The following is a 14,747-nucleotide window of genomic DNA, read 5'->3' as shown; positions in this document are numbered from 1 at the left end:
ATATTATGCATTATCAAGAAGAATATTTTAAGATAAAATTAAATCTTATTCTAACAACAAAGGGAGTTGTGCTAAGTTCAAAATAAAGTTTACTTTCATCCAAATAACATCGCTTATTACAGTTTACATCTGAAAACACTTAAATACCAAACCTATTAATATTTAAGTTTAATAACAGAAATACACATCTAAGCTTTGTAATAGTTTTTTTATGTACTTATTTGAGATTTTTGTATTATAGTGGGTATTTTTTACATGTTTTGTAATGAATCACTAGATAGTAATGTTAATGCTGTAGTCATTAAATAGTGCTCAGTCACTCTTCAATATTACTTTACTAGGTCGAGCTATAGTGTTATGTGGAGTCATAATCGACTGAATAGTGTATTGTTCAAAGTAAATGCAAAGAAAAGGTTTAATTTGAGTATATTTAACTTGAAATGTCAGTTGATAGTTAAATGTAATATAACAACATTAAAATGTTACACTAAAACACAAGTCACTGAAGAAATCATTACTAAAAAGTACACCACCAACTGTTAGTTAGAAATCTGCTGAAGATCTATGGTTAAGACAGCTATTGTAAAGCAAGAGTCTTGTTCATTTTTCCTATACACTTCCAATATATTTTGCAGGTGTACAAGTTATATGTATCCCGTTATGACAACCAATCTTCACTGAATTCAAACTTTTTTTCTGCTTTCAGATTTAGTACTTTTGTGCCCCTCTGAAATAACATTGTAGAAAAACTGATAGATTTGCATAATAAAGAAAATGACAAAATCTTCTTATAGTGAAAAACTAATGTTTCTATGCATTAGTTTTTGATTTCATAACACCTACACAGTACAACATTGTAGCAAAATGTCATATTTTCCTTTGTTTTATTCCATAATACACAAACAATCTTCAAACTACTATCAACCAGACAGTGTCACTCACTTAAACGAGTGTACCCTTAAGGTTTCTTGAAATTCATTCTAATATGAAAAATGCAAAAGAAATATGGGTGGCCCCAGAAAAAAAAAAGAAATTTAATAACTCCATAACAATGAGATGTATTTCATATGCCTCCATAATTTGGGGAATATATTAACTTTTAACATTATCTTTCTTACAATTATCCACAATCAAAAACTTAGACAATCTATTTCTTCACCATCAAAAGCTAACTCTTCAAGTTCAAAGTTATTAGAAAGCTTTAGATACTTAGTTTCATATTCTACATTTATTTAACTAACCTACAGGAAAGTTTAGGTATAGCAAGCAACAGATTTTATAACTATTCTAAATACAATAACATTTCATTTTGTAAACATACAATAATATCTCTATGGTTACTATGAAAAACAATTTTATTCAAATTTCCCTGATGACTTCAAATTGAATAAAATTTGTAAAGTTTATTGAAAATTTAAATATTTAGATAGAAAATAATCAGGCTATTTAAAACTAAAGCAAACATTATAACAATAATTACAGTTATGTCACATCCCTAGTGAATTATCTTGTAAACACAATTAAGAAGTGCATAAAAATGTGCATTTTCAGATCAATATCTTATATTAAACCTTGTTAAAAATGGAAGATTTTCACATTAAATTACTTCTAAATATCAAAGAAAAGACCAGCAACTGGTTCTAAAGTCATTGTTATAAACCATGAAGAAAAATATCTAAAAGCAAAGTGTATTTTATGGACAAAACAACATATATGCAAGCTTTCAAAATTTTGCTCTATTCAAAAATACACGATAGAGAAATGTTGGAGGTTTATTAGCAATAAGTAAGTAAATATAGGTATAATCTATCTTTTGAATAAATATATTTTTGACTTAACTGAATTTTTTTATATCTAATTGGCATCACTGAAGAAAAGGTATCTTCATAGCAAATTTTCTAATCAGAAAAACTTTCAATAAATTAGTTACTGTTTATAAATAAAAACACCATTTGAATAGAATACATTCAGTACAGACAGATCCTGAACAAACACAAATGTGTTAAATATAAAACAATAAAAATCTTAATATAAGGAATATTGAGATTCACTCTTCCTTCAGCATATCTTCTGCAGCAACTTTTGTAGCTGGAACAATAAAATATTGTCACAATTAAAACATTTATTTATATGACATAGTCTAAGGCTAAATGAAAGAATATAAAAAGTCAATTTCACAGTCAACAACTTTTGATCATCTAGACAGGTTTATCCTATTTCAGGTCAAAACAATACATTAATTAAATAACTTAATGAAAGAAAAGCTGAAGAAAATTTAGCTCTTTTTTTTGTTTGATTAACTAAAATTTTTTGAGGTAAATAATTTTGATGCTTAAGTGCACTATATTCTATTGGTTATAAACTCAATACTATAAAACAGAGTGATAAGGGAACATATATAACACATAATGTCTAAGTTTCAACACTTAAAATTATAATCAGAAAATATTTTTTCACTTTTTGCCAGCAATATATTTTTGTTTTTAAGCACTATTACTATCCAACCTAATCATTACAAAACACTGAAAGCAACAATACTGAATGTATGACTACTGTTTACCAAGTACCTACTGCGCAAGGCTGCAAAATGTTTGTTTGTTATGAATTTCGCGCAAAGCTACACAAGGGCTATTTGCACTAGCCGTCCCTAATTTAGCAGTGTTAGACTAGAGGGAATGCAACTAGTCATCACCACCCACCGCCAACTCTTGGGCTACTCTTTTACCAACGAATAGTGGGATTCACCATCACATTATAATGCCCCCACGGCTGAAAGGGCAAGCATGTTTGATGTGATGAAGATTCGAACCAGTGACCTGCAGATTGCGAGTCGAGCACCCTAACTACCTGGCCATGCCGGGCACTGCAAAATGACAAATTCCACTTAATCATCAGAAAGATCTAACAAATATTTAACAGAATTAAAAATTAAGGGGAACAACTTATTAGCGGGTGGAGACATTTAGCATTTAAAAATCAGAGTATTCATTTTTCCAAGGCAAGTAATCAGAACTAAAAACATAAGACAACCAAAAGTTAAAACAGTTACCATATTCTTCCCTCATAACTGAAAATTAAATTTATAATTCTGATTTCTTTATATCTGTATGCATCTTTTTCAGTTTTAATTATTCCTTCATAATTCTGCTTCTGTTTATCATTTTTTTAAATCCAATGTATTTGTGTGCTTTCCATTTTATTTAGCCATTAGATGTATTCTTCCTTTTTTATGAATCTATAGATATCTTCCTTAATAATATGAACATCAGAAATTGGTACATACATTCATACCAGAAAGTACTACTAATGATCAAAGGTAAAAGTGCATAATCTAATATTTAGAATTTTAGACTCATTTAAGCTTTAGGCAAATTATGAATACACCCTGGTCTAGGTTTTCTCATAAGTAATCCCAAAAGTGTTGCAGGAAAGCTGATATGGCAAAAGTACTCTGTACTTTCCAAACTGTGGTACTTCTTACTCCATACTCTTGCAGGATCCTGCATATATCATCCAGATTTCTTTAAGTAGTGACAATAGGTTGTTTTGCTACTATATCAGATGCTGCCTAACCTGTGACATTGGAATTCCTGCTTAGAGCTTATACATAGTGCACCAGCCTAAGGACGGAACTGGGTATTTAGTGTAAATTGGTAATCAATTAATTATCAGGCTCATTAATTAATTACATTCAACTAATCAATTATTCTCATATGAGACTTGGATATTTGGAATAACTGAAAATAGTAATAACTGGAAGCACTAATTTTGATTAACTTATAATTTTTGTGAGTTGTGACTAACTCATTAAACTGAACTATCTTGAATTAATCGATAATCAGGAGTAATCATAATGACAATATTTTGACATCTTGGATAGTTGGAATAATTGAAAACATTAATTTAAATTAGTTGATGAGTTTTGTGACATTAATTGATTTAACAACAATTTTGATTAGTTATTTTACATGACACTAATCAGTGCTCACAGCTAATTGAGTTAATTATCCAGTTCTACTTAAGGATGTCATTTCTGCAGCTGTTGACAAGGTTTGTTGCTTCAAGTAGGGGACAAAATATTTGGGTTCACATCACAATTTGTGAACCAAAACAACCCCAGTTGTGAATCACATTCCTCTTTGCTTAACATAATGTCTGAATCATTCCTCTCTCTTGTATGTTGTCTTCTAGACCTCCAACAATATAGTAAAAATACCATAACATTTCAGTTTTATATACAAAAGCCAAAGCTGATGTTCATTTCATACACCTTGTAGTAGTCTGTGTATGATGTTTGGAATGCGCTTGGTCGGCACCCGTAACCTTGCCAACATGCACTGCACATTTAGCATTGAGTTAGTTACAAACTCTCACAATACGGGCTTGGTCCCAAGGAATGATCATGTGACTATTTTTACTTGTATATTGTGTTATTACTTTAACTTTTAGTACATATTACAAGTCTTTGTACACAAAATAAATTTTTTAATGAAGTATTTTGACCAAAAATTTGTCCATGAAGATAACGAGTCTTTTTTTGACCAGTCTGAGTGCAAAATGATTTTCATGTTAAGATTAAAAAACACTTTTCTTCATCTTAAAAATCTAAAGTGTCATTTGCGTAATCTCTAAAATCTCCTAAATACATTTCAAACTTTTTTTTTCAGTAAAACTTTATATTTTATCATTATTTTCTCTGCACTAAATACAAAGTTTATCAATTTGACTGACTTCATAACCATCAGAAAAAGAAACAATCAAAATAATTCCAAATTATCCTTTTTTCCTTCCTAAAACGACTTCAAATTGTAACATGAAACTACATTTGTTTATTCTAAGTAGCTTTAAAGTTGTAACAGTATACATATATTTATGCTTAAATTTTACTGCCATTTGAACTGTGTCTAACTACTAGTGCTATTCATGCCATTATAAGTTGTAAATAACTTGGGGAACATGTGGCTTACATTACACTATTGAATTACATTACCCAGAAGCTACTCCAAGCTGCTTGTATGCATGCCTTGTAAAAAATTTTATATTATTATTATTATTTATTTTAACAAATCTAATCTTAATAACCCAGAACTTCCTATTTTTACATTTTAGTTACTTTTATAAAGAATATACAAGAAAAATAAGAAATAAAGTACTTACCTGGGACTTTATTTGCTGTCAACTATCACTTTTTTTATACTAATGGCAGTAGTACATTAAATAATTTTTATTTAATTATATAATGCACCAAATAACATAAAATAATAACATGCAAAAAGCAGAGAATGTCCCATAACTATCACAATTTTCTGACTTACTAAATATGTGACAAGAGCTGTTACAAAATCATCGAAGTTCGTCAATGTCAACACTTAACCCTACTTTTTTTTTTTATACTAGTGACAGTAGTACTTTTTAAACTTCTAGAATAAATATGACATGCAATTAAGCACAGCAGAAGAACTGATAATATGTGGAATGCATTATTCATCTCCACTGAAAAAGAGAGTATGATGTTAACACTGAACATTTAACTCTGAATTGAACAACTTAAAATGATTTTACTTGCACATTTCTTTATGATTTTTTTAAACTAGGAAAGTAATTTCAACATTCTATAATTTAATTAAAATTTCAAAGAACAAGTAATAAACTAACGAGTTTTGTGTAACAGTTCATAATCAAACATTATTAATATCTTATATCACTTTGATATAATATCATAATAAACGTTTCTCCAAATTAATATCACTTTTTCACAGGCCCTTTTTTTTACTCTTATTAGGCTTAATGGGAGTTTTCAAGTATAAAGTGAAAACTTCATTTTTCACTCATTCCAACCAGGATGTTAAGGAATTCTTAAAAAATAAGAAAATGATTTTTCACAGTATTATCTCAGTCATTATTTAAAATAAACACTAGAACCAGTTTAATTTATCTACTACTTGCTCAGTTCTATCAAAGGGAAATAAAACTAAGTCACTTTTTAACTAATATCAGATATCTGTTTTTGCCTAAAATTAAAAGATAACTTTTACCATATAAAGTACTTTTTATCCCTAAAAACAAAGGATATAATTACTATGATCAAGCACATAACTTAATTTGATTTTATTGTTATGTAAAACTTATGAATATGCTAATCCTGCTTGTTATAGAATAATAATAAAGTTTCAATAGTGTTATGAGGTTCAGACAAATGATATAGGACATAAAAGTTAAAAGTATAGTATACACCTGTTTTGCAACTAAAATGGCACAAAAATAACACTATTTCCAGTGTTAAAAAAAGTGGAAATGCAAACAAGGTTAAAGGTAGAACCCTAATTGTTAGCATTATTAGCCTTCAGACTTACCACTGAGTCATGGGGGTAAGGGGGGCACATCTGTAGCTAAAAAAACTAAGTAGTAAATACATATTACATCTACAAACTATTAACCTTTCTTCAGTGTAGCATCAGCCAAACCAGCAGCCTTGGAGACAGCAGAGTCAATGTAATTGTCAATCTTTTCTTTGTGCTTCAGGAATATGGGTCTGATGAAACTATAGTAGATGAAGTGCGATCCATTGGAACCCATTGGAGCAAAACACCACATCAAGAAGACACACTGAAGAAAAAATGTTCTTATTGTAACAATGCTTGTATTGTCTGTCAGTTTAATAAAAAAAATGAAACTTTTAGAACTCTTAGAAATTGGATTTTTAAAGAATTTTATTTTTGCTAAATAAACAGAAATGTATTAATTATTTTTTGATGACAGACTCATCACTAGAACAAAAAGAGTAAAAGTTAAGGCTAACTCCTATCATTACTAGCTACAAATTCACAAGATTCTGATAATTTTTAATCACAAGGGGCTGAAAATAAAGAAAAAATAACCCTATAGATTAAATGGAATTCAAAATGTAACAATGAATTTATACAAATATCTTAAAAACAAGAGATATAAATGGAATCCCCAGCTGCATGTGTGCATAAAAACACAAGACTTCAAAGAAATTAACAATAGAAAACAAGTATATTAGGAATTTCTGAAAAAACAACAACAACAAAAAAAAACACTACACTCAAAATACCAATTTGTTCTTTAAATACTGAACACTCCTGGTGGGGTCTACATGTTCCATCATATTGAATAATTTTATGTTCCTGCCTGTTAAAACACTGACCAAAAAATAAAGGTGAAATAACCAATTTTCTTAGTAAAATACATAGGCCACCACAGCCATAAGTAGTGGGATTAACTGCAATATTGATGGTATTTCTCCAATTTTCTTTTCTGATATATACATATATATATTATCAGATACTGTAATAAACAGTGGTGGATTTCAGAGGAAGCTGGTGCATACATTGTAATTAGTTCATAAAGTCAATAATGTCAAAATGGACCCACCCTAAATTCTACAGTTGATTAAGTCAACAGAAAACCTGTTCCAGGATAATCTAAAATACACAGGTAAAGAAACAAAAATTATCCATATCAGGTAAAGAAAAAATAAACCACTGCAGGTAAAAGGAATGCATATCACCAGATTACATCATTACAAGTTAAAAGCCTTGAAAGAATATGAAAAACTGAGGTGAAAAGTTTTTTAAACAAAATCAAGAATTGAAAATGGTCATAAGTAAAACAATAAAAAATCCCCAATTTCATTGTAGGTTGGAAAGGAAGGAGACAGCAACCCATAGTTAAATAAGCTTAATTAAACACTGACGTCCTAACACTAACATCAATAACAATAATGATGAAACATATACTATTATTAAGATTAACTAAAAATGACAATGCACAAAGTTAAAAAAAAAGAAAAAGTAAAATGTCATCTGTACAGGACAATCATGACTATTTTTACAAAAATAAATTCATGTGAAAGAAAGGATAACTATTCATAAAAAATTAGAAACTTTATTTCAGCCAATGTTTTGCCACTGGCTTCATCAAGGTTAGTAGTAAAAGAACTGCATAGACACAAGTTCTTGTACCACTAGCCCATATGAAGCTGCAATGGCAAAACATTAGCTGAAATAAAAAGTTGTTCTATTATTAACTGGAGAGTAAAGGTAATTTTTTTCTATCTTTATTACCAAAATATTTAAATGCCTCCACTATGCACAAGTTCTGAAAAACAATAACAACAAAAAAAAACAACACAACACTTGAAGATATATGATACAAAGTAAACTTTGTATTAAAAAGTACAAGTTATTTAGAAAGGTAATGAAACAAAATAAAAATGGTGTAAAAGAAAGAATAATGCATCTTCGTTAGTGGTGACACTGATATGTTCTGAGCATGCTGACTAGCTTTGATAGATGTTTAAGAAATGAGAATTCATGAGATACATCACAATGTGATGTCAAGGAGTGGTAGGATTAAACCAACAGCAAGCCAAAGCATTAACTGCATGTCTATCTTGAAGTAAGATATGCACATGAATTAGTAGTGTTAGATAACTTTCTTGACCACTGTTGAACCAATGCAGAAGTCAACTAGTTAATTAAATTGTTCATTACAAAAATTATGTAAAAAACAATTTAATGACTTTTTCAACTGCACTCATTTTAATCCATCAAATTAAGAATTTCTAAATTACTTGTAACAGTTTTAGTTTATAACTTTTATTTGACTGTAGAAGAAAAATAAACAAACATTAGGCTTACCTTCAAGAGCCAATAGAATGGAAACCAGTCAAGTACAATATCAGAGAAGAACTCAAGAATGCTGAAGGCTGCAAAAACCACCCAGTAGGTTAGCCACTTTGTGTCATCTTCTTTATCATGAGTCTCAATGGCGTGGATACTGAAGAATAAGATACATTATATGTATTGTGTCTTTGTACATACACGTACATCTTTAATGACTATGTTAAAAACAACATTTATATGAAGTCCTGTTTTAACACAAAAGGAACAGAAGTTTATCAAACATATTGCAACTAAATGCCTACTTTTATGATGTTTTATTTTGTACAAAAATAATTAATGCACATCTAATGGCATAATTTCATCTAACCTATATAAAAGCCAGTGTGTGTCACTCTTTTAATCAACAGAGACTCTAAATTAAGAAATCAACAAATATTTTTCCAGTTTTGTTATCTATACATTTCATTTTATACTTGCAGTACACAGACTAACAACAATATTAGGTTATACTTTTGTTGCTAAGTGACATGACATAAAAGCCATTGATGGAATATAGTGTTACCAAAATTCACTGGCTTTTCTATATATTAGAAGTTGTTAATCTAACTTATCTTTACCAATAATTATTCTAAGAATATGTCACAAATTCATTTGATGAATGATCTTAATTTTGTTTGGCTCACGGCATTTTTCTGCCTCTTTGTTGGTCACGCTTAATTTTGCAAAATTTATTTATTTCAGTTAGCTATGAAATGTGAGGTTAGGGTATACTATATGGAGGGGGTGGTAGTTCCTCCCCCCTGTCATTTTTGAGGGGCTGTTATGCTAGTTACAAATATTCTTGAGTGTTAGTTTTATTTCATGATACAAAATCAATTTTGATTATATGTTGGTTTGTTCTGAATAGCATGTATTGAAATATTAAAAATTCAACTGTTGTTGCCTCAATTTATTTTATGTTATTAAGACTAAAAACCTTACAACCTGAGGAATTTCAAAAGGTGACCTTTCTTTATCAGTTTGCCCTTGATGACAGAAGATCCACCTTTTGAAAGCATATAGGGTTTTGTATTTTTGTGGTAAATTAACTTTTTGAACCTGCGTGTTTTCCTAATATCATGAAAATTATTAAGACTAAAGAAAAAAAAATTTCAGATTTAATAATTTTATCCTTAAAGAGAAAAATATCTTCCCAAATATTTTAAGTAAAACACCAGTTATTTGTTGGATACAAAATGATAATCTTATTCCCTTTTTTTGCAATCAGTTAATTGACTCTTATTAACAGTGTTATGGAAAGAAAGGATCTTGACATTCTGACTGATCAGGATCTTAAGCCATCCAATCAATGTGCTGTTGACAATAGTAGGGAAAATAAGATTTCAGGTTATATCTATAGAAATAGAAGTATGAGGAGGTTATAACTTCATTGTATAGTCACTGGTTAGGCCTCAGCTGTACTATTATGCTCAGTCTTGTTTTGCTTACCTTAGGAGAAGCAATGAATTGTTTGAAAGGATGATCCTTAGGATGGAAAGGTTGTCATATGAAGACAATTTAAGATCTCTGAAATCGTTTTCTTTTGAAAAAAAAAGAATTAAGAGGGGAATCAGGGAAACTGAATAAGGTGTTTAAGATTGTTAAAGGAATTAATAGTGTTAATGCAGGCCTCTACAAATATTTTCAGATCTAGGAGTCAGCCCCACTAAAAACCAAAGGGTTCATTATTAAAATTTATTATATAACATACATGAAAGTTAAACTTCAATATGTGCAATCATTAAAATAGTAGACTAAATAACTTTAGCTTAGGTGGATTGTTGCAATGAATGAAAGTAAAATAAAAATAATCACTGCAATATCAATAGGCCAAGTAGGTTATTTCAGAATAGGTCTAATGTATTCATCACTACAACACTGTACAATGATAAGCAAAGACCTTTTGGTGTGCCTAACCTAACTTCACTACTGTTCTTACCAGGAAATGGGGGATATATTTAATTACTTTCACAGCAATGAGTGCATGCTGATAATCATGATATCAACAACCACTTGATAGTATTGTCTGAACTAACTGCCTTTGGTCCTGTTTGAGTCTAAACATACACATTCATTTGTTGAATTGAGAGAAAGAATAAAATCAAAATAGTGCAAAATTAGTAACATGTGCAACAGCAGTGCTTCATTCCTGAAAAAATATGAAGTGCTGAATCCACCATTAAAATCTTATAAACAGTTTGATTTTGGACTCAAAGAACAGGAAAATAGTTCTGGACTTCCAAGAGTTCAGAACTGTTCAAGACTTGAGTTCCATTTAGCACATCCCTATGCATGAATAAAATGGGAGAAAATATTAGGCACCACAATAAAATTTTTAGTTGCCACAGCAACACAGTGCCTTGGATTTGTCAAGGCCTGTGTTAATGTATCTTTTTTTTTGTACTTAATACTGAGAATGGTAAAAATAGAGGATACAAATATCAATCTTCCCAGGGTAGGAGTAATCTTCAGCTAAACAGTTCTATTTTTTTTAACAGGGTTGCCTTTAAATGTGGTAGATACAGTAAATATAAATGAGTTTACAGAAAGCCTTAGTAAACATGTGAATAATAAGGTCTAGATTTGAGGTCTTATTTTTATTTTATAGTTTAGTTTAGTGAATGGGACAGCCTAGAAAACCAACAGGTCCTTTTTTGTCCTTAAATTTTATGTTATCTAATTCAAATTTTTTGTTTTATGCTGACTTTTTAATTTCAGAACTATTACTGATCTACGATTAGGTAGTGTTGTTATTCCCAAAATATTATTTTTTAAACTAAACCTAAAAGTCATGCAAAAAAGCTTTCTACATGGAGTACAGTATTATATTTTGATAACTGAATCAACATCCAGATGAATTAAAAGTTTTTTAATTTTATATAGAACACAAGAAATAATTTTGGAAAAAGTGAGAAAACAATGTGTAAAAAGGAACTGCACCAGCATACAGTTATGCATTCGTAGCCTACACTGTAATTGTCATTCAACCACTCAGAAAGTTCCAGACCAGTATAAAGCCTTATTAAAGTAGAGTATGCCCAACAGTAGTAGTATGAATTCACTCATGGTTCACAGAACAGAAATATACACAAAAACATGTTGAAATTAAAAAACTGATCAAGGAAATTCTATTCAAAAATTTGCAGCATGACTCAATGTTTCAGCTGGGGCTTTCAGAATTGTCATATCACAAAAGGCTTGGGTGGGCAGGGACAAATAACTGACCTTGCATCCCTCTCAAATTAAGCTGGGGACTTTTAGCTTTGGTGTAACTTGCATATATGTATTAATTTGACCTGATAGGAAATGCCTCACAAAAATTCGATGACCCCTTTTGAGCTTGAGGGAGGCAGCTGCTTCTATCACTTCCACAATGATGCCCTTGCAAACAATATGCAAGACCTGGAAGAGGATATGTGAAACTGACATAGCTACTAATAGAAGTGGTTGAGGTAAGAAATGAAACTATTCAAATGTATTATTAAACATCTCATGGTATGTTCTTCCTGAGATACACAACTGAGTACAGATCTTGTCAATTACCTTAATCTAAATACAACTGTGAATGTTACCTCCAGAACAGTATTATACACATTAATATGAAGTGGCACCACTGGGTATGTAGTTGATCAAAAAATACTGTTGAGAAGAGATAACTTGTTTGTTAGTTAGTAGTTAAGCGCAAAACCACACAATGGGCTATCTGTGCTGTGTCCACTACTGGTATCAAGATCCAGTTTTTAGCATTATAAGTCTTCAGGCTTACCACTGTGCCATTGGTGAGGGGAAAGAGATAACTAAATCAATAGACTTAAATGGGCATTAACCACAAACAATGGAATTAGCACAGCTAGAGATGTATGCTCTTTGTCGGTGAATCCAGGGTAATTGTTTGGCAACAACCAATAACAATTTATTTAAAATTGGAGGAGATTGGTATAAAAGTCAATAAATAGCATCTATGGTGAAACATGGTGGTGGTGGTGTGGGGGGGGGGATCAGTAAAAGTTGCAGCTACATCTCACTCAGCAGTGTTACTAATCTACACAAAATTGTTGTCACCCTAACTGTTGACAATTACAAGTAGATTCTGATTCATCACACCACTCTCTTAGATACATGATATATTACATGAGGATTCATCTTCCAGAAAAATAGTGATTCCAAGCATGCGGTTAATATGGTGAAATTACATCTTACAATAATAACTTGATCTACACAAAGTTTTGACATGAACATTCTTGAGGTTGAGTAGACTTATGTAAAAACAGAGAAGGTCAAAAGATAACTAAATATGTTAGCACAGTTGTGAGTCATAATACATGCAATTTGGAAACAACTGAATATTAACAAACAGTATGGTAGCAAGAAAACAAAGTGTAATTTTCTGCATAAAGAGAGAGCTCACATACAAAAACATTAGTATATTGTAACACCAGTTCGTTTTTTTTTGATTTTTTATAAAAATATTTTGTACCATTGATAAATTCACCATCTAGTTCTCATTACTCATTGTTTGTGACTTTAGTTCTATATGTGTATTACTTGTTACCATAATTATTTCTATCACTTTATATGTTAGACAAATGAAAATAAAAATTATTCTAACAAAATAATTCAAGTACATGTTGCTTAACATTGTTACTGTTAGCACATTGCAAGGTCTAATAAATGTCAAGAAATGGTATATTTTCTTACAATTTCATGACCCATGGTGGGGAGAGGTACTATTTTATGTAAAATATCATTAATTACATCATGCAGTTGTTATGAGTACTAATACTAATATTTAAGTAATAACTTACGATGCATACGCAGGATAAACAAATCCGACGCTGTTACAAATCAACTCTGCGCCATATCCAACAACTAAATACAGAGCCAGAAATACAGCAACCCCTGAAAATGAAATAACAAACTCAGCGTTATTCAGATTAATTGCATGTTAGTTTTCGTATTTGGGAGTTATCAACTTATTTACAAGATTTTTATCAACGTATTAAACACTGCAGAAAGCAAACCCAAAAATGATTTTTCATATTTCATCACACAAGCTGCATTTTTTATTTTTAAAAGTTTTACTTTTAGCAACGACATAACTGTAAGTGTACTATGTGTATATAATCCAAAGGTCAAAATATGTATATGCTACTTGTTACATCTCATCACAATTTAAACTATAAAGGCAATACAATTGTATTCGGTAGTGGGTTGCCTAGCTGAGTTTGGCCTCTAACTCCAATATCAAAAACCTTACCTAGTGAAATATACAGTCGCTTCACACCTGTCTTTTGCTCAAGCTTTTCAAGCAGACTAGTGAATTTGTTTTCTTCATGAAGCTTTGCATCTATTTCCTGCATACAGTTGTTAAAGTAGCCGCTTGATCTTGCATTCATGATGATTATGAGCCACACAATTAAACCAGAAAGAAGGTAATCTTCCAACAAGTTAGATCAACTGCACTGCTGCACTTTATCAGACTACCGCAAGTTGTCGCAACAAGCAAACTGTAGATGGCGCATTGTACAATGCATAATACGCATATTTGACAATGATATTTTCTTTTTTGACGTAAATACAAAGGTGGTTGAACTAAGACAGAGATGTTCCCTAGAGTGCTACGTAAAATATTCAGTAAATGAAAATCTAAAATTTTAAAATAATTTCATTCAGTAATGTCCACGGAGATCAGCTGAATAACTTAGCCAAGGCTCGGCATTCAGGATACCCGGATAATTTTGTCTCCTTGGCCAGCACCAACGCGCCACGTGCGCATGTATATTAATTAAACAGTAGAACCCATTATGTGACCATCTTGGTCAAGTCAGTTTGCATATCTCCTTGGGTACACATTCGAGTTCTGTTTTTGCGGAGAAAAGGGTGTTTTGTTGAATTATTCCACGATTCATGAAAAATATAGAAAGGGGAGGTATTTTCATCAAGACCTCCACAAAATTTGTGAAAAGACGGACTTAGCACATCTGAGAAAAAGATTACCAAATTCTGCGAAATTTGTCGTTGACTTATTCCACCATCTGCTTGACCAACTATCCTTCCTCT

The 14,747-nt window shown here is 30.8% G+C and overlaps 1 protein-coding gene across 1 annotated transcript; it reads right to left on the bottom strand.

Annotated features, from left to right (window-relative positions):
- Positions 1-72: 72 nt before the first annotated feature.
- On the bottom strand, positions 73-14,189 carry LOC106473869 (receptor expression-enhancing protein 5-like). Its single transcript, XM_013934559.2, has 5 exons — positions 13,945-14,189; positions 13,493-13,586; positions 8,664-8,802; positions 6,438-6,606; positions 73-2,088 (listed from the first exon to the last, which is right to left on the bottom strand). The coding sequence occupies exons 1-5, from the start codon at positions 14,081-14,083 to the stop codon at positions 2,048-2,050; spliced, it is 582 nt and encodes a 193-aa protein (XP_013790013.1). The 5' UTR covers positions 14,084-14,189; the 3' UTR covers positions 73-2,047.
- Between the last annotated feature and the right edge of the window lie 558 nt (positions 14,190-14,747).

Source organism: Limulus polyphemus, unplaced genomic scaffold (assembly GCF_000517525.1).
Source record: "Limulus polyphemus unplaced genomic scaffold, Limulus_polyphemus-2.1.2 Scaffold134, whole genome shotgun sequence".
NCBI lineage: Eukaryota > Metazoa > Arthropoda > Merostomata > Xiphosura > Limulidae > Limulus > Limulus polyphemus.
Note: the sequence above shows the minus strand (reverse complement) of the source record. Positions and strands in the feature narration are given on the sequence as shown.